Here is a 21746-nt window from a genome sequence, read left to right as displayed (position 1 = left end):
ACAGGAAATTATTGGAGAATGTGTTACATTACCAAGGTCCAGACTGAAATGTCTTATTTGAGCACAATATGCGGAGAGATAGCTTTGAACGGGCTGAAAGAGCCAAGTCTCACTTAATGGAGCCAGTGGGAAGGAGGCTCCCGGAGACATCACGTCTAGTGGTGCTTGGGGCCTAGTCCTGAGGTGGTGCTCAGGGACTGTGGTATTCCAGGGGCCGCACTGTGCGGGGGACAGAACACAGGCACTGACCGCTGAGTCACCTATTTCTTTCACTTCTTTTGTCTTTTTTAATTTGTTTAAGTTTTAGGCCATACCCAGTGGTGCTCAGGGCTCTGTGTTCTGGGATCCCTCCTGGCCAGGCTCAGGGAACAACTCCATGGGGAGTCGGGGACGGAATCGAGTTTGGCCACATGCAAGGCCCTGCTGTACTCTCTCTCAGGCTCACCCATTTCTTTTAAAACTATAATCAGAGGTCAGGACAATAGTACTGTGGGTAGGTAGGGTAGCTGTGGGCTCGACCCCTGGTACCCCGGATGGTTCCCAGAGCACCACCAGGAGAGATCCCCAAGTGCAGAGCCAGGAGTAAGCCCTGAGCACCAATGGGAGTGACCCCAAAACAAAAACAAGCAAACAAACAACAATAACAACAAAACCCTGTAATTCATAGAACTCAAATGAGCTTCTTGTGATTTTCAAAAGGTGGGGGATCAAGTAGTGGATCACGGGCCTGTGTAGTGGCCACCAGCATGGAAAGGTCTGGATCCCACCAAAACAGAGCAGGCAGGGCCAGGGGCCTCTGCCTCTGGGAGTCCACTTATGCCCTTGGCCTCTCTGGAGGCTCTTCCCTGACCCAGGGCCCTGCCATGTTCCCTGTCAAACACTCTGAGTTCCGTTGCCCAAACGCCTTCGCCCCTCTCCATCCATCTGTGTCCCTCTGAGGACACTGAGGCCACGCTGAGGACACGCTCCCTCTGTGTGGGCATGAGGGCTGACTGGTGCCGGCGCTCAGCTTGTGCCACTTGGCTGTTCAATAAGAAACCACTGAAGAAAGGGCGGGCTGCAGTCAGCCCTAAGCGTTATCTGATGTGGCCCCAATTTTTTTTTTTAAAAAAAGGGAACGGAATGGACAAGTAAACAAAAGGTCAAAGGTCAGCCCTCCCAGCCTGAGCCAGCCTCAACTGCTCTAACAGTGTCACAGACCTGGTCAGGGGACACAGAACCCACTCCCGTGGGGGCTGGCATCTGTTCCCAGTGGAGCCGCCATCTGCAGCTTCCAGTGGCCTCCGAGAGAGAAGGAGCAAGAGCGAGGGCAGAGAGACAGCACAGAGAGGGTCAGGTGCCTGGCTGGCACGCAGCCGACCCGGGTTCAATCCTTAGCCTCCCATAGGTCCCCTGAGCACTTGTCTCTGTCACCGTTCTCTGACGCATTCCCTCACCTCTTAGCTGAGAATTCCTGGTTCCGCCCTGACTCCAGGCAATTGGCTGGCCAGCCCTTATCTGTAGACAAATTGTCTGCATACACACGTCTGCTCCATCACCTGTTGCCATAATAATGATGAGCAACAAACTACCTCAAACCTTCTTGGCAAACATTTATTTAGCTCATGCATGTGTGGGGTTCAGCTGCTCTGGGCTGCGAGCCGTCGGTTGGCACATTCTCCTGGCACCTCCCCGGGCAGAAGCAAGGGGGAAGCAAAACTTATCTCACATCCCATCAGCCAAAGCAAATCAGAGCTAACCCCAGAGCCAAGGGCTGGGCAGAACATTCTACCAGGGGTGGAGGGCAGAGTCACTGGGCACCAGAGCTGCAGAGAAATGAGAAGAATTGTGGGCAGCATGCACCCCCTAACCGCCGTCTTCTCCAGGAGAATGAGTTGCCTTCCCCCCAAGCTGAGTTTTCTTCACTGAACTGGAAATTCGTTGGTTGGATTCGGGAAGGTTGGAAAACTCAGCCCAATCCTCTCTGTTTCATCTTGAGAAAAACCATTAGGCCTCAATTCAAAGACTTAATTTCTTGGGGGGCTGGAGAGAGTACAGCTGGTAAGCTGCTTGTTGCACACAGCCGACCCAGGTTCGATCCCCTGTATCCTAGATGGTCCCCCCACCACAGGGTATGGCCCCAAATCAAAAACACATTCAAAGTCTTGATTTCCTCATTTTTGAAATATGGAAGAGGGTGGGGCCAGAGAAATGGGTACAGTGGCTGACTTGAGTTTGATCCCCAGTACCCCATAAGGTCCCCCAACCCAGCCAGGAGTGATCCCTGAGTGCAGAGCCAGGGGTAAGCCCTGAACACCACTGGGTGTGGCCCCTCACCCCCAGGAAAGGAAGAGGGTAATTCCTGCGGCAGAGGATTAGGGGTCCATGGAGATGTGGGCTTTGCCTGGCCTTGGAGCAAGTAGGATACTTGTGCCACTTTGTGCTTTTTTTTTTTTCCTGTCGTATTATTAGGCCATACCCAGCAGTGCTCAGGGCTTACTCCTAGCTCTGTGCTCAGGGCTCACTCCTGGTAGGCCCAGGGGACCATCTGGGGTGCCAGGAATGGGTTCTAGACACCCAGATGGGTTCTAGACTCCATGCTTAGCCTTTTAGCCACCAAACTGCTTCCTAAAGTGGCCGCCACGCTGCCCCCCTGCCAGCATTGCTGATGCTCCCGGAACCCCTCGGCCTCCCCCCAACCTGTGACGTCAGCCCTTTGGACAGGGGTCCCTAAGGTGTGGGGAGCACCTCATTGTGGTTTTATTAGCCATTCCCTTGAGGAAAAAAAGCATCTAGCAGTTTTTCAATATGTATATTTTCCATCAATATAGCTTTGGTGCTGTTCTGCTTTGGGGTATCACCCCGCAGTGTTTGGGGTGCTGAGGGACCACTGCCGGTGACACTCAGCCAGCAAGCCAAGCGGTTCGACGCTTAGCATGATGGCAGGGTTCTGCCCAGGGCCTGGGGTGCAGGGGGCCACCAGAGCCACACCGGGAGGTGCTGGGGAGAGACCCAGGCCTTGCATATCTGGGGCACGTACTCCTGACCCCCAAGACGTCTCCCAGCCTCTCTGCAGACTTCCCGTTCAAATCTGTTTCCTGTTTTTAAACTGGAGAGAGGTTATTTGTTTATTATTGAGTTTTGAGGTTTTGTTTTATTTTGTTTTGTTTTTAATGTTTTCAGTGAAGTTTTTTCCCAGGTTTCCATCTGGCTCATGGCTGACTTTTCCTTTTCTTCCGAGTAACTCTGCGGACGGCTCATATTTTAATAAAGTTCCACTTTATTTCCTCACTTCTGATTCTCACCATTTGTGTCTTCTCCTTCTCATAGTTGGGCTGTAAGATGCTAGCTGGATTGATCTTATCTAAGGCCTCAATTTTGATGGTTTCTGATTTTCTATTTTCAATTTTACTTAGTTTTACTGCTACTAAAAAATAATCATGGGGCTGGAGTGATAGCACAGCGGGTAGGGCGTCTGCCTTGCACACTGCCAACCCGGGTTCGAATCCCAGCATCCCATATGGTCCCCCGGGCACCGCCAGGAGTAATTCCTGAGTGCATGAGCCAGGAGTGACCCCTGTGTGCATTGCCAGGTGTGACCCAAAAAGCAAAAAAAAAAATAATAATAATAATAATCATTCATTATGAATCATATTGTTTATCATCTAGCTCACATTATCTGATAATTAAATGGTGTTGATTGAGATTAATCAAGTACTATATTGTTATAAATCATTTCAATATTCACAGGTAATTTATTTTTTCCAAAAAAATATTTTTCTCAAATCTGACTAATTTTTTTTGGGGGGGTCACACTGGCAATGCGCAGCGGTTACTCCTGGCTCTGCACTCAGGAATCACTCCTGGCGGTGCTCAGGGGACCATATGGGATGCTGGGAATCGAACCCGGGTCAGCCACATGCAAGGCAAATGACCTATCCGCTGTGCTATTGCTCCAGCCCATTGGCTATTTTTTATAATGTAATTATTGATATTTTAATGACAGCAAGTTATTATTTCTTCCCCCTGCTGGCTTTAGGCTAGTACCACTCTTCCTTCTCTAATATCTTAAACTGAAAATGCAGGAACTGGGAGTGACAGAACAGCAGGAGGGCACTTTCCTTGCGTGCAGCAGACCCAGGTTCAATCCTTGGCATTTCATATAGTGCTCCGAGTCCACTAAGAGTCATCCCTGAGTGCAGAGCCAGAAGTAAGCCCTGAACACCTCAGAGGGTGGCCCCAAATACAAATAAATAAAGAGAAAACACAATAAATTTCAGCCATTCTCACCTCTCAGTGGCTCAGAGCCCCGGATACCACCACCACCACCCCCCAGGCCCTGAACGTAGGGTTAGGGTGCACAGGAGCTTCTGCAAGTCTTGTTCAAATGCAGATTCAGGGCTCAGGGGATGCTCAAACGGCTGAGCTCATGCTCTCCAGGCAGAAAGCCCTGGTTCAATCCCGAATACCACGTGCTCCCCTGAGCACTATCGGGAGTGACCCTCACAAGGCCAGGAATAGCCCCTAAGTGCCAGTGGTGTGGCCCCAAAACTCAAAACAAACCAGATGTGTTGGGGCTGGAGTGATAGTACAGCGGGGCAGGCACTTGCCTTGCAGGCGGCTGACCTGGATTTGATCCCCAGCATCCTATACGGTTCCCTGAGCCCCACCAAAAATGATCCTTGAATGGAGAGTCAGGAGTAAGGACTGAGCGCCACTGGCAAGAAAACAAAACAACCAAACAAAAATCACTAAAATCCAAAATAACCAAATAGGATGCTGCTTCCTCAGGTCTGGGCTGGAGGTGGGCCCAGTGTTGGAATCTCCAGCAGTCCCTGGGCTGCTGGCCCCAGACTCAGCAGGTGCCTGCGCCCTGCTCCTTTGGGGCTCCTGTTTCTCTCCGTCCAGCCTTTGCCCAACTCAGTCCCCTGCGGGACCCTTCTAGGGAGCAGGATGTGCCCAGGGGAACGTATGCTCAGAGGCCAGGAGACGGGCAACAGCCACGGCGGAGACTTGGCCCAGCGCTGTACAACCTTTCCAAGGCCTGGACCTGGCCAAAGCAGCACTTACTGGTCACTTGTTGGACAGAGAAGTGACCACAGCATGACCCCCAGGGTGAGACGGGATGGGACGTGTCAGTGAGTCTCTGGCTGCGAGTGAATGAGCGCTGATGTTTATTTGGGGCCGACTTCTGGCTCCCCCCGTGTGGGGTCTCAGGGAGGAGGACCTGTCCACTCACGTCTCTGGATGCCATCATTAGAGTGTCTGTCCAGTAGTTCTGGGCGGGACCTGACATGCCGCTCCAGCACCGGCTGTGAGAGGCTCCACTGGCCCCGGGAGAGGGCGGCACTCACCAGACCACTCTGGGTGGTCAGCGTTTCCTGCTGGGCCCTGAGAAGGGTCCCTCTGCCACTGGCCTGGTCCCCCTGGCCGGCCCTGCAGCCCAGCCTCAACACCCCCTGCAGTGCCTTTGTTTGCGTCCCTGGAGCCTGCCTCGGCCAGGCAGTGGACATGTCTACGCAGGCTGACTCCCCATCCTGGTGACTGACCCGGGCCAGGGTCTCTGGGGCCACAGTGGCCTGCAGCGCTTGTCCCCCCACCTGGTGACTCAAACTTCCTTTGGGACTCCGGGAAGCCTGGCACTGCCACCACAGCCACCACTGCTATTTCCTTGTTTAATGAGATCTTCTCTGGAGATTTCCATGGTAACCTCAGGAGTAGGGCCGGGGGAGAAGGGGGGGCAAATCCATTCCAGAGAGGGGCCCCAAGAATGCCCACCACCCCACACAATGGTACACACACGCATGCATGCACACACACACATGCACACACATGTGCACACATGCACATACGCACGCACACACATGCACACATGAGCGTACACACACATACGCACACACATGCCCTTGCATCCTCCTGCCAGCTCCTGGCCTGAACCCCCAACCCTCCGTGGATCCTGGGGCCAGGAAGGCTGGGCCCAGAAATGCTTGCTTTTATTAAAAAGGAACGGCCTCACAAAGGCACGACTGTAGGAAAGGTTGTAATTTGCCCAAATAAAACTTAATTTGATCCATGAAATAGCTGTGGTTTATTGTGTAATGGATGTGCTATGTGTTTCACTGTAATGGGGCCACACGGGCGGGGGGCAGCCGGGGCCTCCGGGGCAGCCTCCTCCCCCCAGCACGCAGTAGGGCCGCAGCCTGCCCGGCCGCTGAGGCCCTCCGCCCGCCGAGGCTGGACAGAGCCGGCCACAGACTCCTGACCCGGGCCCTGGAGGCTCGTGGGAAAGAGTCCCGGGACAGAGGAGGGAAGAGTGCTGGAAGGCGAAAACAGAAAAAGGGAAGAAATGAAAACCGCCCTTTTCCAAAGCAGGGCAGGAGGAGGGAGGCTGAGTCACCTTCCTGTCCCCTGCCTACGAGCCACCACTGGGGCTTTGGGAGAGGGAGGGCGGGCCTGTCCGCGGGAATGCACGGGGGCGTGGGGGTCCCTAGAAAGAAGTCTTTGGAGATTGCCCTGGAGGCAGTGGACTCTGGTCAGCTCGGCAAGAAGGTGACCAGAGTCATAGGCTGGGACTGAACCAAGGCTGAAGGGTCCCTAGGCTATGGTAAGGCTCCCGGGAATGGCTCAGAGAGGGTAAGCAAGCTCTGAAAGGTTGAACAGCCCCCCCCAGAAGGGTGGGGGGGAGAGAGAGAGAGACAGAGAGAGAGAGAGTCTCTTTAATCTCAGAGCCGAGCCTCTGAGGCACGCAAGGGGGGGAAGTACACGGTCACATGATACAAATGTGGGGATTCATTTACTGACATTTAATATAGGCAAATGTCAGTTAAGCAGAACCCGGGCAGCTAGAAATGTTTTCTAGAGATTTAATGCCAAATAAATCCCTCTTGGTTCAACATTTATGGGAGGAGGAGTGCTTTTATAATTATCATTCATAATTAAGTTTAATGCATTCTAATAAAGATAATGCATGCCCATTGTAGGAAATTTGAAAAATGTGGGAAAATATTAAAAATGAAACAAGGGCTGGGCATATTGCCCAGGGGCAGAGTGAATGCTTGCCATGTCAGAGCACCCGGGTTCAAGGCCAGGAAAATGCAACCTAAAAGCAAGAACACATTTAAGTGCAAAATTCACCCCTAGCTCCACAGAACTGTGTGTTGATTATATTTTACACGCAGACGATCATACATGCTACCAAATCATTCTCTCTGTCGTAGGAAAACGGCATTATCTGTGCTTCGAGTTTTTGTTTTTTCTTTTTGGGTCACACCCTGCGACACTCAGGGGTGACTCCTGGCTCCATACTCCATGCTCAGGGCACCATACAGGATGCCAGGGATTGAACCAGGGTCAGCCGTGTGCAAGGCAAGTGCCTACCTACTGTGCTCTCTCTCCTGACCTCTGTGCTTAAGTCTGAATGAAGTACTGGGTTATATATTTTTATATATATATACATACATACATACATATATACATATATGTATATATATGTGTGTATATATGTATATGTATATATATAAAGCCTTAAATTACTTGCTTTTTTCCATTCACTACTATAAACAACACTGTCATCCCATTGTTCATCAATTTGCTCAAGCAGGCACCAGTAATGTTTTCACTGTGAGACTTGTTGTTACTGTTTTTGGCATATCAAATACGCCACGGGTAGCTTGCCAGGCTCTGCCGTTCGGGCGGGATACTCTTGGTAGCTTGCCGGGCTCTCCAAGACGAATGGAGGAATCAAACCCGGGTCGACCGCGTGCAAGGCAAATGCCCTACCCGTTGTGCTATCGCTCCAGTCCATAAATTCACTACTATATAATACTTTTTCCCCTATAATCTTTAAAATGCCTAATAAGCATTTTTTCTTATAGAAATAATATATGCCTGGAGCCGGAGCGATAGTATAGCGGGTAGGATGTCTGCCTCGCCTGTGGCTCACGTGGGTATGATCCCTGGCACCCCAAGTGGTCCCCTGAGCACTGTCAGGAGTGATTTCTGAGTGCAGAGCAAGGCGTGATCCTTGAGCACCACCAGTGTGATCCAAAAAACCAAACAAACAAAAAACACATGCTCATGGTGAGGTAAAGCTCCAGAATGAAAGGAAAACCAACAATAACTGAACCTTTCCTATTCTCCCAGGTACAATTTCCATTAACAATAAAACAAGAATCTTTTTATTTTATTTTTGTGTTTTGGGCCTCACCTAGCAGTGCTCAGAGCTTACTCTGGGCTCTGTGCTCAGGGATCACTCCTCACAGGTTCAAGAGGTCATACAAGTTGCTAGGGATCGAACTTGGCTAGACTGCGTGCAAGACAAGTACCTTGTCCCGAGATTCTCTCTGGACCCCCCCACCCCACCTCAATGTGTTGTTCTGTGGCTGTTGCTGCTTTGGTGTCTGGGGTCACTTTTGTCTCCGTGCTGGAGTTAGTTAGTGGTGCTTGTTAGTGGTGCTGATCAAAGGTCACACTTGTGGCGGTCAGGAGCACACTTGGCAGAGTCCAGATGACAGTAGTGGTGCCGGAGGTCGGATCAGCAGCCGCATGTCTGCAGAGCAGGTGCCCTTCCACTAAAAATGGCTGCAAATTTTGCTGTTCTAATAATGACTATTTCCTGGGAACTGGAGGAATAGTACAGCAGGGAGGGCACTGGTCTGGCATGTGACTGACCCAGGTTCTATTCCAGGCATCCCATATGGTCCCCCAAGGCCCGCCGAGAGTGATTCCTGAGCACAGAGCCAAGAGTCAGCCCTGAGCCATAGCAAGGTGTGGTCCCCAAACCCAAACCAAACCAAACAAAAACGCTATTTCCGACAAAAGTTCCCATGAGTCAAAATTGCTAGAACAAAGTTCCAGACAATGAACAATTGCGGTGGTGGAGGGTTGTGAGAGTTTGGGTCACACCTGGCAGTGCTCAGGGTTGACTCCTGGTTCTGTGCTCAGGGATCACTCCTGGCAGGGCAGGCAAAGAGCTTACCCACTGTGCTCTCTCTCCAGCCCAAGGCAGGGTCATTGCAGGCTCTGATCCCTAGGGAGATACTGGCTTCCTGAAAGATGCCCCATTTAAAGCACCGAAGGCACGGAAGGAGAACTTTCATCTCGTGTCTTTTTTCTTTCTCTTTTGGATGCCAGCAGGGAACCCAGGACCTCATGCATACCAGGCTCTACCCCCGAGCTCTATCCCAGCCTAACGCTGATCTCCTTTTATCTCAGTCCCATTGAACGTGACTTTATATGTCTCTCCACAAACACATGTATAACACATAGACACACATACATAAACACATGTTTACGTAGACATGTATTTTGACCCAAGTGATCAAAGACAAATAACTTGTCACTATATGACTTGTTTTTTTTTATTCTTTCCCATCATCCTTCTCTTTGTCAATGTCGGTGCCGTGGTGACAATCACGGCGCTTACACCACACAGCTAGTTGCGTGCCTGCCCAATCGTAGCCATGCTCCCACCCTTAGTGGCGGCTCCCAAGTTATGCTTGTGATGCTCGCTAAGGGGCGCTACGGTGCTCACACCTGTGCTTCCAGGGTCTGTTACACTTCCGGACTCCCGTACACATCTTTTCAGTGGTGGTGCTCACACACTGGCTCTGATGCTGGCAGAAACTGCAGTGTCCCCAGGGCCCACAGACCAGCAGAACTGCCAGGATAACCCTGCCACATGTGGGATGCCAGGGGTTTGAACTCGTGACCATAAGTTTGCAAGGCAGGGGCTGTAAGCCCCAGGCCAGCATCTCACTGGAGCTTTGGTTTGGTAACAAATGAGCTTAGACACATTTTCATGTGCTGAAAATGAGGGGGTAGCCTCACTTGGGCTTTCTTTTCCTTAGTTAATTACCTTTTCATTTCATTTCTAACTGCCTATTTGTTTCTCTGAAGGTTATGAGATTTTCTTCTTTTTTCCTTTTGGTTCGCAGGTGCTCTTTGCATATTTGTTTCTATTTGGATTCTGTGAACGTGCTGGTGGGTTGACGTTTCCGGTTTCTGGGATACAGCTGTCTACGTCTTTCCCGGGATCACTTCCTCCATGGCTGCTGAGCTCCGAGTCCGCGAGCACTTTATCGTAGTTACCTCGCGGTTTCCGAGTATGCGTGCTTGGGAGTCCCCTTCATCCGGAAGTCATCTGCCTGAGAGGGTGAGTGAAAGTGTGGCTGTTCTCTGCCTACCTCCTCCACCAGCTCTTCGGTTTCCTCAATACCCCCTTAGTAAATGGAACTTCCTTTGTAGGGGACTTGGCAACATGCAACCCCAGGCATTGGGCCAGAACTTCCTAGAGACACCCCAGTATTTCAGGAATTCCTCTCCCCCACACCCATCAGGCATCCACTGCACCCTGGGACCCCCTGCCCTGCACTGGGGACCCAGAAACTTATCCAACATAGCTTCCACCTTTTCTAGCTGGTGGCTTAGTGACAGAGATCTATGTGCTTACAGGTGTGAAGCCTTGTAGTGTTCAATGGGACATGAGTCTGCTGTTAAGAAAAGGGAAGTGTGTTACTGGGGACAAAATGGATAGAGTTTGAGGTGATGCCAACAAGTGAACCAGAAAGTGATGTTCAGTCACCAGGTGGCCTCACTCACATGTGGGCCGGCAGGAATCACGGAAGCAGATGAACTGGCTGCTGGACCATAGTGCAGCGTGAAGGGCACTTACTTTGCACATGGCCACTCAAGTTCGATCCCTGGCTCTATAAAGGAGCCCCTGAGTGCAGAGCCAGGAGTGAGCCCTGAGCACAGAGCCGGGAGTGAGTCTGAGCACAGAGCCAGGAGAAAGCCCTGAGCACACTAGGGGGTGACCCCAAAACAACAACAACAAAATAATTTAAAACAAACAAGCTAAAAACTGGAGCTGGAGCCATAGTAGAGAGGGGAGGGCACTTGCCTTGCATGCAGCTGACCCAGGTTTGATTCCCGACACCTTATATGATCCCCCGAGCCCTTCCAGGAGTGATCCCTGAGCACAGAACAAGAAGTAAGCCCTGAGCACACTAGGGGTAGCCTCAAAGCAAGGGAAGGAAGGAAGGAAGGAAGGAAGGAAGGAAGGAAGGAAGGAAGGAAGGAAGGAAGGAAGGAAGGAAGGAAGGAAGGGAGAGAGAGAGGAAGGGAGAGAGAGAGGAAGGAAGGGAGGAAGGGAGGGAGGAAAGGAGGGAGGAAGGGAGGGAGGGAGGAGGTAAGGAAGGAGGGAAGGAGGGAAGGAAGGAAAGAAGTCCTTGCAATTAAATAACAAAACAGGCTTCTAAACTCAATGAAATCTATGGGGGTTCCCAGAGGGAAGGAGGCGGGGTGGGAACAATGCCTAAAAGGGTCCTATTGGGTGGGGGATGCAGGTCTTTGGAGGCTGGAGAATCCTAGTCAGAGAGACAAGTAGTGAAAACAACGACAGTGACTATCAGAGAGATCGGAACGGAAATGTTCCCTTCCACTGACATTAATTTTGGATGTTTCCAAAAATTTGTTTTTTGAGGCTGGATCAGTAGAGATGTGGAGAAGGCATTAGCTCTGCACGCATTTGACCTGGGGTTTGATTCCCGGCATCCCACTCTGAGCCAAGCCAGCTCAGAGTGATCCCTGAGCACAGAGCCAGGAGTAACCTCTCAACATCTCCAGGTGCGGCCCCCCAAAAAGCCTAAATAGATAAATAAATAAATACAATTTCACCAGAACTCCACGTGCAGGGCCCAGAGATAGCACAGCTGGCAGTGCACTTGCCTTCTTACGTGCTGCTGAGCCGGTGCACCCTGACCTGCCAAAAAAATAGAACAGAATTCCATCTGCTGCCCGAGAAGCCCTTCAGCTAAATGTATGTCATAGAACACGGCAGGCCGGTCAGGGAAAGTAAGAAGGGGCCTCCCAGAAGTGGGCAGGGTGGAATCTCCCTCCCAAGCTGGGTCTGCATGACGCCTTGGCTCCAGCGCTTTAATGAGGGTTGGTGCCGGGCGTCATGGAGGGAGTTGGCCCCTCTCTGGAACTGCTCTTGGCCGTGGCCTGACCCCTACATGGGTCTGGGGATCATGAGGCCACTGGGGAGGGAGGAAGAAGGAAGTTGGACTTGACACACCAGCCCTTGTCTCTCTGGCTTAAAAGCAGTCAGCAGCGGGGCCGGAGCCAGAGCACAGTGGGCAGGGCATGCTATTTGCTTTGCCTTGCCTTGCATACAGTGGACCCGGGTTCAAGTCCCAGCATCCCGTATGGTCCCCTGAGCAATAATTCCTGAGTAGAGTGAGGGGTAACCCCCGAGTATTGCTGAAAAACCAAACACTGAAAAAAAAAAAGAAAAAGAAGAAGAAAGAAAAGAGAAAGTTATCCCAGGACGTCAGCGCTGTTTCGGCCTGCAGCCCCGTGCTGCAGCTTCCTGGAGGTGGTGGCCAGGGAAGTGGGCAGAGGCCTCAACAGCTCAGTGCCAACGAGGGGAAACCTGTTTGTTTTTGCCTTTTATTAAACAATGGACTGGCCCAGCTCTGTGGACCCCCGACTTGAGAGGCCTGTCTGTTCCAGCCCAGCGATAGGTGCCGAAAAGCGTCCGGGAAGATGAGAAGTTTCCAGCGCTGGACTGTGGTTGCCCAACGATGCAAATGCACGGAGACATGGCCGAACAGGTTGATGTCAGGCTAGGCAAATTTTAAAGTCAAATTTAAATAATTTATTGAAAAGAGTATCACGAAGAGCAAACACGGTGGGTCCGCCCCTTCCTCGCTTCTCGGCTCCCTTCCCTGGCATGCCTGCCTTTCCCGAAACTTCTCAGGGCCCGCCGAGGTGCCAAGGGGCCCATCTCCCGCTGCCACGGGGCTCTGGGTGTCAGCACCCATAGGAGCAACCCACGTTGCCTCTGGGACTCAGGTCCTGAGGGTACGGTGGGGAGAGGCAGTGGGCGGAGTCTTAGGAGTGTTTGCTGGGGCTGGAGCGATAGCACAGCAGGTAGGGCGTTTGCCCTGCACACGGCTGACCCGGGTTCGAATCCCAGCATCCCATATGGTTTCCCGAGCACCACCAGGAGTAATTCCTGAGTGCAGAGCCAGGAGTAACTCCAGCAGGGTGTGACCCAAAAAGAAAAAAAAAGAAAGTGTTTGTGAGTGAGAGCACAAGTGATGTGTGACAGTGTGTGTGTGTGTGTGTGTGTGTGTGTGTGTGTGTGTGTGAACGTGAGTGTGTATGTTGGGGGAGCTTCCAGGACTGAGGGACAGGACTGGGAGACAAGCAGGACCTTGGCCGCGACCACAGACGAGCTGGTGGGAACCGCCCTGGGGAGTGCTGGGGCCCCAGAACCAGACCTGGAAGCAGCAGCCAGACCAGGCGTCCTGCGGTGAGCTGTTATGTCCACTTTGCTGTGTGACGTCAGGCCACTTGAAGTCCTTCTCTGGGCCTCTGGTTTTCTCCCGAGGCAAACACTTTCAGACTGTCCCTCCCCCACTCCCCAGACTGCTTTTCTAGCTCCTCCATCCCCACACCCCAAACAGTCCCAGAAGGGTGGGGGTGACAGGCTGAGCACCTCCCCACAAGGCCCCACGGTCGCAGAGACCCTGGGCCACTGCCTGCCAGGAATCACCATGTCCCCCTTGGGGCTGCGGGGAGCCGCCCCATCAATCCCCGGAGACCAGACTTGTTAGAATGTGAGTCACCAGAGCCCGGGTGGTCTGCAGGAAACGGATGGGGTGGGGGGAGACTTTGAGCTGTGGCTGGGGGGGTGGGGCACAGGGACATCAGCAGCTTAGCCGCGCTAGCCTGGACTCCGTTTCCCCATGTGTGAACTGGGAGGAAGGGGCGTCTGTGACCGCCAACAATACCCATGCACTGGGCCGTCCCAGGAACATCTGTGGGCCGGTGCCCTGTGTCCTGCAGGCCGCAGTGGCCGCCTCAGGCCGTGTCTTGTGACCCCCAGTGCCTGGCCCCAATCTCTGACCCCCACGCCTCCGTCACGGCTGCATCACTGGGCGGAAGTGGAGACAGGTCAGTTGTAAAACAGTTACGGAGGTGGCAGCTTCACTCTTGGCCCTTGGGGAAAGCCACGTCCACGCCACGCGCAGCCCAGCTGAGGGGCCCCCAGACAGCAGCCACCTGAGTTAGCGTGGGCCTGGGTCCCCCGGCCCCACCGGAAGCCTCAAAAGACGGCAGGAACGCCCGTGACCTCACACTGCGCCTGGCCTGATTCAGGACGCAGCGACTGTTCGCATCTCTGAGAAAGCAGCTCTCCACCACCACATCCCCCGGGGTCCGGTCCAGAGCTCCCCCTGCCCTGAGCTTGCTCGAGAAAAACCATTTCACCAAACATCAAATGTAACTTTTTTTTTTTTTTTTGCTTTTTGGGTCACACCCAGCAATGCACAGGGGTTACTCCTGGCTCATGCACTCAGGAATTACTCCTGGTGGTGCTCGGGGGACCCTATGGGATGCTGGAGATCGAACTCGGTCGGGTGCTCCAGGCCCTGAATGTAACTTCTGACCTCCTCCGCTTCCTGATTAGTCACCGGCCCATCCAGCACCTCCTTTTATAGGGTGGGAAGATTCGACCTGCCTTTGTGTGAGTCAGGGTGACGCCCTGGGTGGGGGGTGGGGGTCAGGTCTTGGGGAACGTGCCCTGCTCAGATGCTCCCCGGCACTCAAGGCTTCTCTAGGGTGGGCTCAAGGTCCACCAGCCAGATCTTTTTTCTGCAGGCCACTTTTTCCCCCAGAGAGGTGAGAAAAAGCATCTTCTGGCTCTTGCGGGAGTCATCGACTGGGAGGTGAGGACTGGCTCCTCCCCACACACCCCCTGCTCATACCACACCACCGTCTCTGGCCTTAGGAATAAATGTCAGCTTTATTTTTTCTTTATCTTTGGCCACATCTGCTAGTGCATAGGGATCCCTTCTGGTAGGCTCTAGGGACCATATGGGGTGCTAGGGATGGGGATTGAACCAGGGTCAACTGTGTGCAAGGCAAGAGACCTCCATAACCCCCCGGACAAACTCTCTCGCTCCCTCCCCTCTCAACTGTTAATTTCCTAGTCTATCAGGCAAACTGACTGAGATCAGTTGTAAGGTTCCCGCTGGGTGAAAAACACCTGCCGGTGCCCTGAATGTCCATCTCTGTTCAAAGCAACACAGTTTAAAAAAAAAAAACTATAATGCGAATACTTTATTATCAACGAGTGACTGGCATTAGCTATTTTTTTTCCTGTCTGGGCATTCATATTTTAAAAATCATATACCAAACCCAGGTTTCGGCTTGCCCAGATCTGCTGCACTGTATTTTTAAAAAAATAAAGAAGGAGAAAGGAGGGAAAGAAAGAAAATATATCTGTATTGAAAGAAGTATAAGCCAAAGTGCGTCTTTCTTGTTTTGTTCATATACACACATTGCACCGTACATAAATAATTACATTGTAAAAATGACTCCATAATTACAAGTATAATATATATTTCCATATAATATATAAAACTTTTATATTAAATCTAGGTAGATGATATCTGGGGGCGGGAGGGGGGCGGGAGGCGGGGCCAAGTCTCTGGGCTCCGGCGGGGGGGCCACTATCTGTGGTTGTTGAGGAGGATTTCCAACCAGCAGGGGCAGGAGGTGATGAACTGCCGCGAGTAGCTGGGCCCCCAGCCCTTGGCGAAGCTGATGCGGACGCTGTTGGGGTCGTAGGGGCCGTGCGCCGCGTCGGGCTCGGGCGCGTGGTGCAGCTGGCCCGAGCGCTCGAAGTCGAAGACCTTGATGGAGTAGCCGGGCGGCACCTTGCGCACCACGAGCGCGCGGCCGGCGCCCGGCGCGTCCAGCGTGGGCGAGTTGACGAAGATGGGGTGCTCGCCGCGGTTGTAGGCCCACACGCCGTCGGGCTCCTTGCTCAGCTGGATGCCGAAGCCGATCTTGCTGCGCGTGCGCCGCACCGACTCGCCGCGCTGCTCCAGGTGGAGCTGGCCCAGGCAGAAGCCGCTGCCCTGAGGTAGGTCGTAGAAGATGCTGACAGCCTGCTCGCACACCGCGTACAGGCGGCCCACCCGCGTCCGGTGCTCCCAGTACGCCACGCTGCACCAGTGGCTCGGCTTGGTGGCGTCCGGGGACATGCTGGTGTCTGTGGGAGAGCACAGGAAAGGGAGGGTTATTCCCGGGCGTGGGCGCTGGCTGTGCGTGCCACCCATCAGGGTTTCTGTCCCCGGCATCCCACAGGGTGCCCCCAAGCGCCCCCAGGAAGTGAGCACCCCTGAGTCAGCCCCGAGCACGGCCAGGGGTGGCGCCAGACCTGCCTGGGGAGTAGGGGCGGGGTTGCATTCATGGCCCCCAAATGTCACGTGAATGGGGAGAAAGCCCAAGGGTGGACACCCAGAGTTCAGGAGACCTTGGGCTCTGTCCTGGCACCCCATGGCCCACCCCGACCCCCAACACCTACTGGCTGTGGTCCCTATAATTAAGAACATGTTCTGGTGCTGGGGCAATAGTACAGCTGCCTTTACTCGGAGGTGACCCCAGGTCCCATCTCTGACACGTGATACCACCTCCAGCCCAGCCAAGAGTGACCCCGGAATGCAGCCAGGAGTAAACCCTGAGAACGGCCAGGTGTGGCCCCAAGTTCAAAGAAAAGGAAGTTTCAGCAGGAAGCCCACCCACACGCACGCACCACAACACAAGAGAAAGAAGACTTGACCCTACAGACAGGGCAAAGTAGTCACCACGCGCCATGGCCAACCCACTTTCGCCCCTCAGGAGGGATGGCGCGTGGAGCCCAGCCCAGCCAGCCACGGGGTAGAGGCAGGTGCCCAGCACATCCACACCTCTGCCCACCCAGGCTCCACGGCTCTGGCCAGGGCTCAGAGCAGAGCTGGGTGACGCAGAAGGGTGGCTCCACAGGACACGCTCCTGTGGTGGTCTCGAACCCCAGACCCTGCCTCTGCCCGTGACCAGCTTCCAGGCAGGGTTGCCGGGGCCACTCTGAGGGTGGGAGGAAGGAAGGGAGGGTTCCAAGTGCCACACAAAACCCCTCTTCAGACTGACACCCAAGGAGAGCAGAGAGAAGGGCAGGAGCATCACTCCACGGCTGGGAAGCTGGCCTCACGCGCTGGGGGAGAGGCAGCTGGGAGAGAGAAGGGACCAACAGTGACGGTTGGAGGGCTCGCTCGGGATGAAGATGTGTGCTGACGGTAGGCTATGGGCCAAACATGATGGCTGCTTAGTACCTGTATTGCAACCATAACACCCAAAAGGAGAGCGAGAGTAAGAGGGAAGGTGCCTGCCACGGAGGCGGGGGGTGGGAAGAGGGCGGAGGGAGGGTGGCGGGAGGGATACTGGGAACATTGGGGGTGGAATTGGGGGTGGAGAATGGGCACTGGTGGAGGGATGGGCACTCGATCATTGTGTGACTGAAATGCAATCATGAAAGTTTGTAAATCTGTAACTGTATCTCATGTTGATTCATTAAAATTAAAAAAAATTTTAAATAAAACCCTCTTCAGGGCTCTCCAGGCCTCCGCACCCCCCCTGACAGCCAAGGGTGGGCCAGCTTTGGGGCCTCTGTGGGGGAGGGGGGAGGTTCCGGGCTCCAGAGATCAGCCGGGATGAAGGCACCCGGAGCCCCCCTGCTGCCCCCACCCTGCTCCAGCTCCTCAGGCCCCCCCCAGTCCCAGACTTCCATCCTCTTCCTGGTGCGCCCGACTCTGTGGAGCAGGAGGGCACGGGGACTGGCCACTCCTGTCCCCACAGCAGCCCTGGCTGGGAGAACCTTTGCCGGAGCTGGACGGAACAGAGCCAAGCGCTCCCAGCTCCGCCACCTCACAGGACGCAAAGCGCGGGGGCAGAAACACGGCTGATGGCCCCAGAAGCCGGGCTGAGGTCACGGGGGTCCAGCCCACCCGGACCCTGAAGCCTCAGACGTGGCCTCTCCGGGGACCGGCTGAGGACAGGAAGGGAGCAAGAGAGCCCAGGCCTCGTGCAGAGACAGCGAGAACACCGGGGGCGATAAGGCCAGTCCCCCTGCCCGTGGGCAGCCGGGAGCGGACCCAGCCACTCCTTTCCCCGGGCCGCACCGCCAGGGAGCTCCCAAGGGCAAGAAAAGCAGTGACATCCCAGCCTGGCCAGAGACACCCTATTTCCCAACACTCCAGCAGTGACCAGGGCCTCTGGGGGCCTCAGGGGCAAAGACGGGGCAGCCAGGACACAGGCCAAGGAGGCTGAGAGTGAGGCCACGGCAGGTCACGGTCCACATGAGCGGGTACCCAGCTGGCATCCTCCGTCCAGGCTGAGCCAGCCGTCCCTCTGAGCCTCAGTTTCCCTCTCTGTGACCATGCTTGTCAGCCCCAGGGGAGCTGACCCGTCCAAGGGAGAGTCAGGACCCTGCTCTGGGCACAGGCCAGAGGGGCTGGGGGCTGCTGTGCCCGTCCACAGGGAAGGGGCCACTGGCCAGCACGTGGCCCCCTACACCCCATCTCGCCCCGCGGGCCCTACTGACTTGGAGCAGGTACTCTGGGATTGGAGGTGAGCCCCCAAACTGCCCAGGGTCCAGGCTGCCCCACGAGCTGGCACAGGGACACTGACACACCTGGACCAAGCCTCCACCCTCACCTGATGCTGTGCACAGGGCCCCAACTCCCCAGTTCCAGGAGCCCTACACCACCTCGGCGATCCCTGCCCTGTCCTCTCAGGCTTCGAACTCTGGGTCCCCAATGTGGCTGTCCTCACAGTGCAGGAGGGGTCCAGCCTGGGTGGGATACTGAAATCCAGCCCCAGCATTGTACAACCCCTACACCTCCCACCCCAGCTCGGCAAGGTGTGGGCCTGGTGTCCCCCCACCCTCCCACCCAGCACTGCCAGGAGCGGCCCCCAAAGTAATGCCCACCCAAACACTCGCCCAGGTCTGCATCCCGCCCCATCCAGAATCCTGCCCAGCACCCGGGCCTGCGGCCAGGCTCCGCTCTCCTCCTGGTCCCCCAGGGCGAAAAGCCGCCAGTGAGTCACTGACCCAGCTCTGTCCTCGAGCTCCGGGCCACGTACGTAGCCGCAACCAGCGATGCTCAGGGGCCGTGAGACGCAGGGATCAAAGCTGGGCCTTCAGCATTCCGAGCCCGGTGGTCAGCCCACAGATGCCCCTTCGGACCCGCACCCACCCTGCCTCTGGCATCAGCGAAACTCCATCCCTCCGCTCTCGCTGGCACCAGGCCGGGCGGGCGAGAGCATGAGTGGGCCAGTTCACAGGGTCAGGCTCTAGTTTGCTCCGTGGGGACCGAGGAAAGCGTGCCTGGGTCTGCCAGTGGGGCCTTACAAGCGGCACACTCCCTCGGAGCCCCGATTCCCCCAGAGATGGGGCCTGGAGGCTCTGGGGTCCCCCGAAAGGCCCGGGGCAGGGGATGGAGCCTGAACGGCCAACGCTGAAGCGTGACCCTGGACACGCAGGTGTCTGAGCCAGGCGGGTCGAGGCGCTCCTTGTGGTCAAGACTCAGGTCCCGCCTGCGGACAGACGTGCGTGTGGCAGGCACAGCCCACAGCTCTGGGTTTGCCAGAAACTCCAACAGCAGATCAGCCGCGTGTGGAGAGACGCTGTGCTCAGGCCGGAGCTTCCCAGGGGATCTGAGGGTCTGACCGCTGCGGGAGGTCACAGCAAGGCACAGCGGGCTGCGACGCCCCGGCCGGACCCCAGGGTCCTTTGTACAGGGGAGAGGGATGTGGGCGAGTTTTCTGAGGGGGGAAAGGCGGGTGGCCCCCTCCTCGCCTGCCGCCTGCAGGGCAGGCCCCGCGGACGAGCCTGTGTGCTCTCCCGGGCGGGCTCGTGGCCGCGGCCGCCCCGCCATCTCCCTCAGCCATCAGCCTAATTAGGAAGCCGCTCCTTAATTGCAAATAAATACCGGGGAGTCAGACCCGAGCGAGCGACATCAAAGGTGACCGCGCTCTGACCGAAACTCCTGCTCAGTAGCCCCTGCTCGGGGCCTGGCCTCGCGCCCAGCTGGACTCGGGGTGTGCGGGTGGAGGGGGGGTGGGGCTGAGCCTGGGGCCGTGCCCCCCAGACAAGGCATCACTCTTCTCCCGGCTCACACTCTGCGAGGTGGCGAACATTCCCCACAGCTCTGACCTCTGCGGGCAGTGGGGACCGGTCCCCCGGCCACCCCCAACTCCAAGGGGGAGGCCCCGCCCCTGGTGTGGCCACTCAGGAGGTGGGGGGGGCGGGGGAGCCTGCCCCCTGCAGGTGGGACATGTGGATGGGCCCCCCCAAAGACACGCCTGTCCCTCTCCTGTGCCCCTGGCCAGCAGGGACAGAGAGCCCGGGACCCCCCAGCTCAGCAGGAAGTGGGCGCCCCTGAGAAACAGGACGACCCCATGTCTAGGCTGTGGTGAGGAGCCAGACGGACGGACGGACAGAGCTGACGCAGGAAACAACTGCTGAGGGAAAGGAAGATGTGGGCCGGGGCAGCAAAGGAGCCAGGGCGGAGGCTTCTTTCTAGAACATTCGGGGGGTGGAGGGGAGAGGGTTCCTGACAGGCTCCGGGCAGGGCTGTCTGGGAGGAGGAGGTAAGACACGGTCTGAAGGAACTGCTGGGGTCAGGGGGACAGTCTGGTCGCCACTTCCCAGCAAAGGAAGGGGGGGAGGAGGAGGAGGAGGGGGGGGAGGAGGAGGAGGGCCAGTGCCCTGCCCCGCACAGCAGGACCCCGGGCACAGGCGTGTCCCCTGATGCTGCGATGCACATTCCTGCCACCAGAGGGTGGTGGGCGCCCGTGGTGGGCAGCAGAGAGGCTGGGCCAGCGCAGCCAAGCCCTCCAGGCCCCCCTCTCCCCCAACCCCAGCCAGCCCTCTGCCCCAGGGAGGGAGCTGGGAGCCCAACCTGTAATTTTGTGGGGGTGCTGGGGCCCCCGGGGGTGGCAGGGAGAGCCAAGGGCCCCAGAAAAGCCTTTTCCCCCCTCTTTGAATCAGCAGTTTTTGGTCAAAACAAAGGGCATAGACGTTCCCCAGGCTCCCCGTGGGCCCAGCCACTCCGGAGCATACGCACGCAAGGCAGCTGGTTCGCTGGGGAAGGGCCACACCACCACCCGCCCTGCCAGGGGCCTCGGTCATGCCAGAGAGGGGACCAGAATGTGCCCGAGGGCTCAGACATTTCCCAGGAGGAGCTGACAAGCCCCCAAGGGCTGGCCCGGCCAAAGCTGTTGGATCCCAAAACCCAGAGCCCCTCCGGCCCCTCCAGGGCCAGGCAGGGGGCCACAGAGGGGCCAGGGCAGCAGCACAGAGGGGAGGACATCTGTCTCGCACCAAGCCAGCACCTATGGACCCCCGAGTACCAGCTACAGTCACCCCTGAGCACTGCTGGGTTGGCCCCCAAACAAACCAAAGAAGTATCCCATCCGAAGGTGGGGGCAGCAGGGATTCAGAGGAGCCCAGGCCCGGTGTGTCCAGTGCCCCTGTCCGGGGCCCGGCTGGGGCCCGGTGTTCTCCTGGAAGACTCTCTTCTGTCCCCGGTCAGGCCTGTGGCTTCAAATTGCGGCAACTGGAGTCTGGGCGCGGATGCCCGGCCCGGGTCTGGCTAACCCAACACCCCGTCCAAAGCCTTATTTGCCCATTAGATAAGTAGTTTCTGTTATCAAACTCGGGGAGGGGAAAAAAGAAGTTTCCGCTTCACCTTCCTTTGTGATTTTAAGCTGCAGACCTGGCTTCAGACTCCGCAGCACGCCCAGGGCTGTCCCAGCAGGGCCGGGTCCTCCCTCATTCCTTCCCCCCTATTCAGGACGGAGGGTCCGACCTTCACGCGGGGTGTTGGCAGCCAGAGCAGGAGTGCACGCACACGCGCAGGACCAACACTTCG

The 21746-nt window shown here is 55.9% G+C and overlaps 1 protein-coding gene across 1 annotated transcript in view; it reads right to left on the bottom strand.

Annotated features, from left to right (window-relative positions):
• Positions 1 to 15143: 15143 nt before the first annotated feature.
• The window catches only part of SMAD6 (SMAD family member 6), a 64439-nt gene continuing 57836 nt past the window's right edge, over positions 15144 to 21746 (bottom strand). Inside the window, exon 4 of the mRNA XM_004620923.2 lies at positions 15144 to 16045. Coding sequence (XP_004620980.2) covers positions 15501 to 16045 — 545 coding nt within the window. The 3' untranslated portion in view covers positions 15144 to 15500. The remainder of the gene's footprint in view (positions 16046 to 21746) is intronic.

Source organism: Sorex araneus, chromosome 2 (genome assembly GCF_027595985.1).
Source record: "Sorex araneus isolate mSorAra2 chromosome 2, mSorAra2.pri, whole genome shotgun sequence".
In the NCBI taxonomy this organism is placed as follows: Eukaryota; Metazoa; Chordata; class Mammalia; order Eulipotyphla; family Soricidae; genus Sorex; species Sorex araneus.
This window is presented reverse-complemented; position numbering and strand designations above follow the sequence as displayed.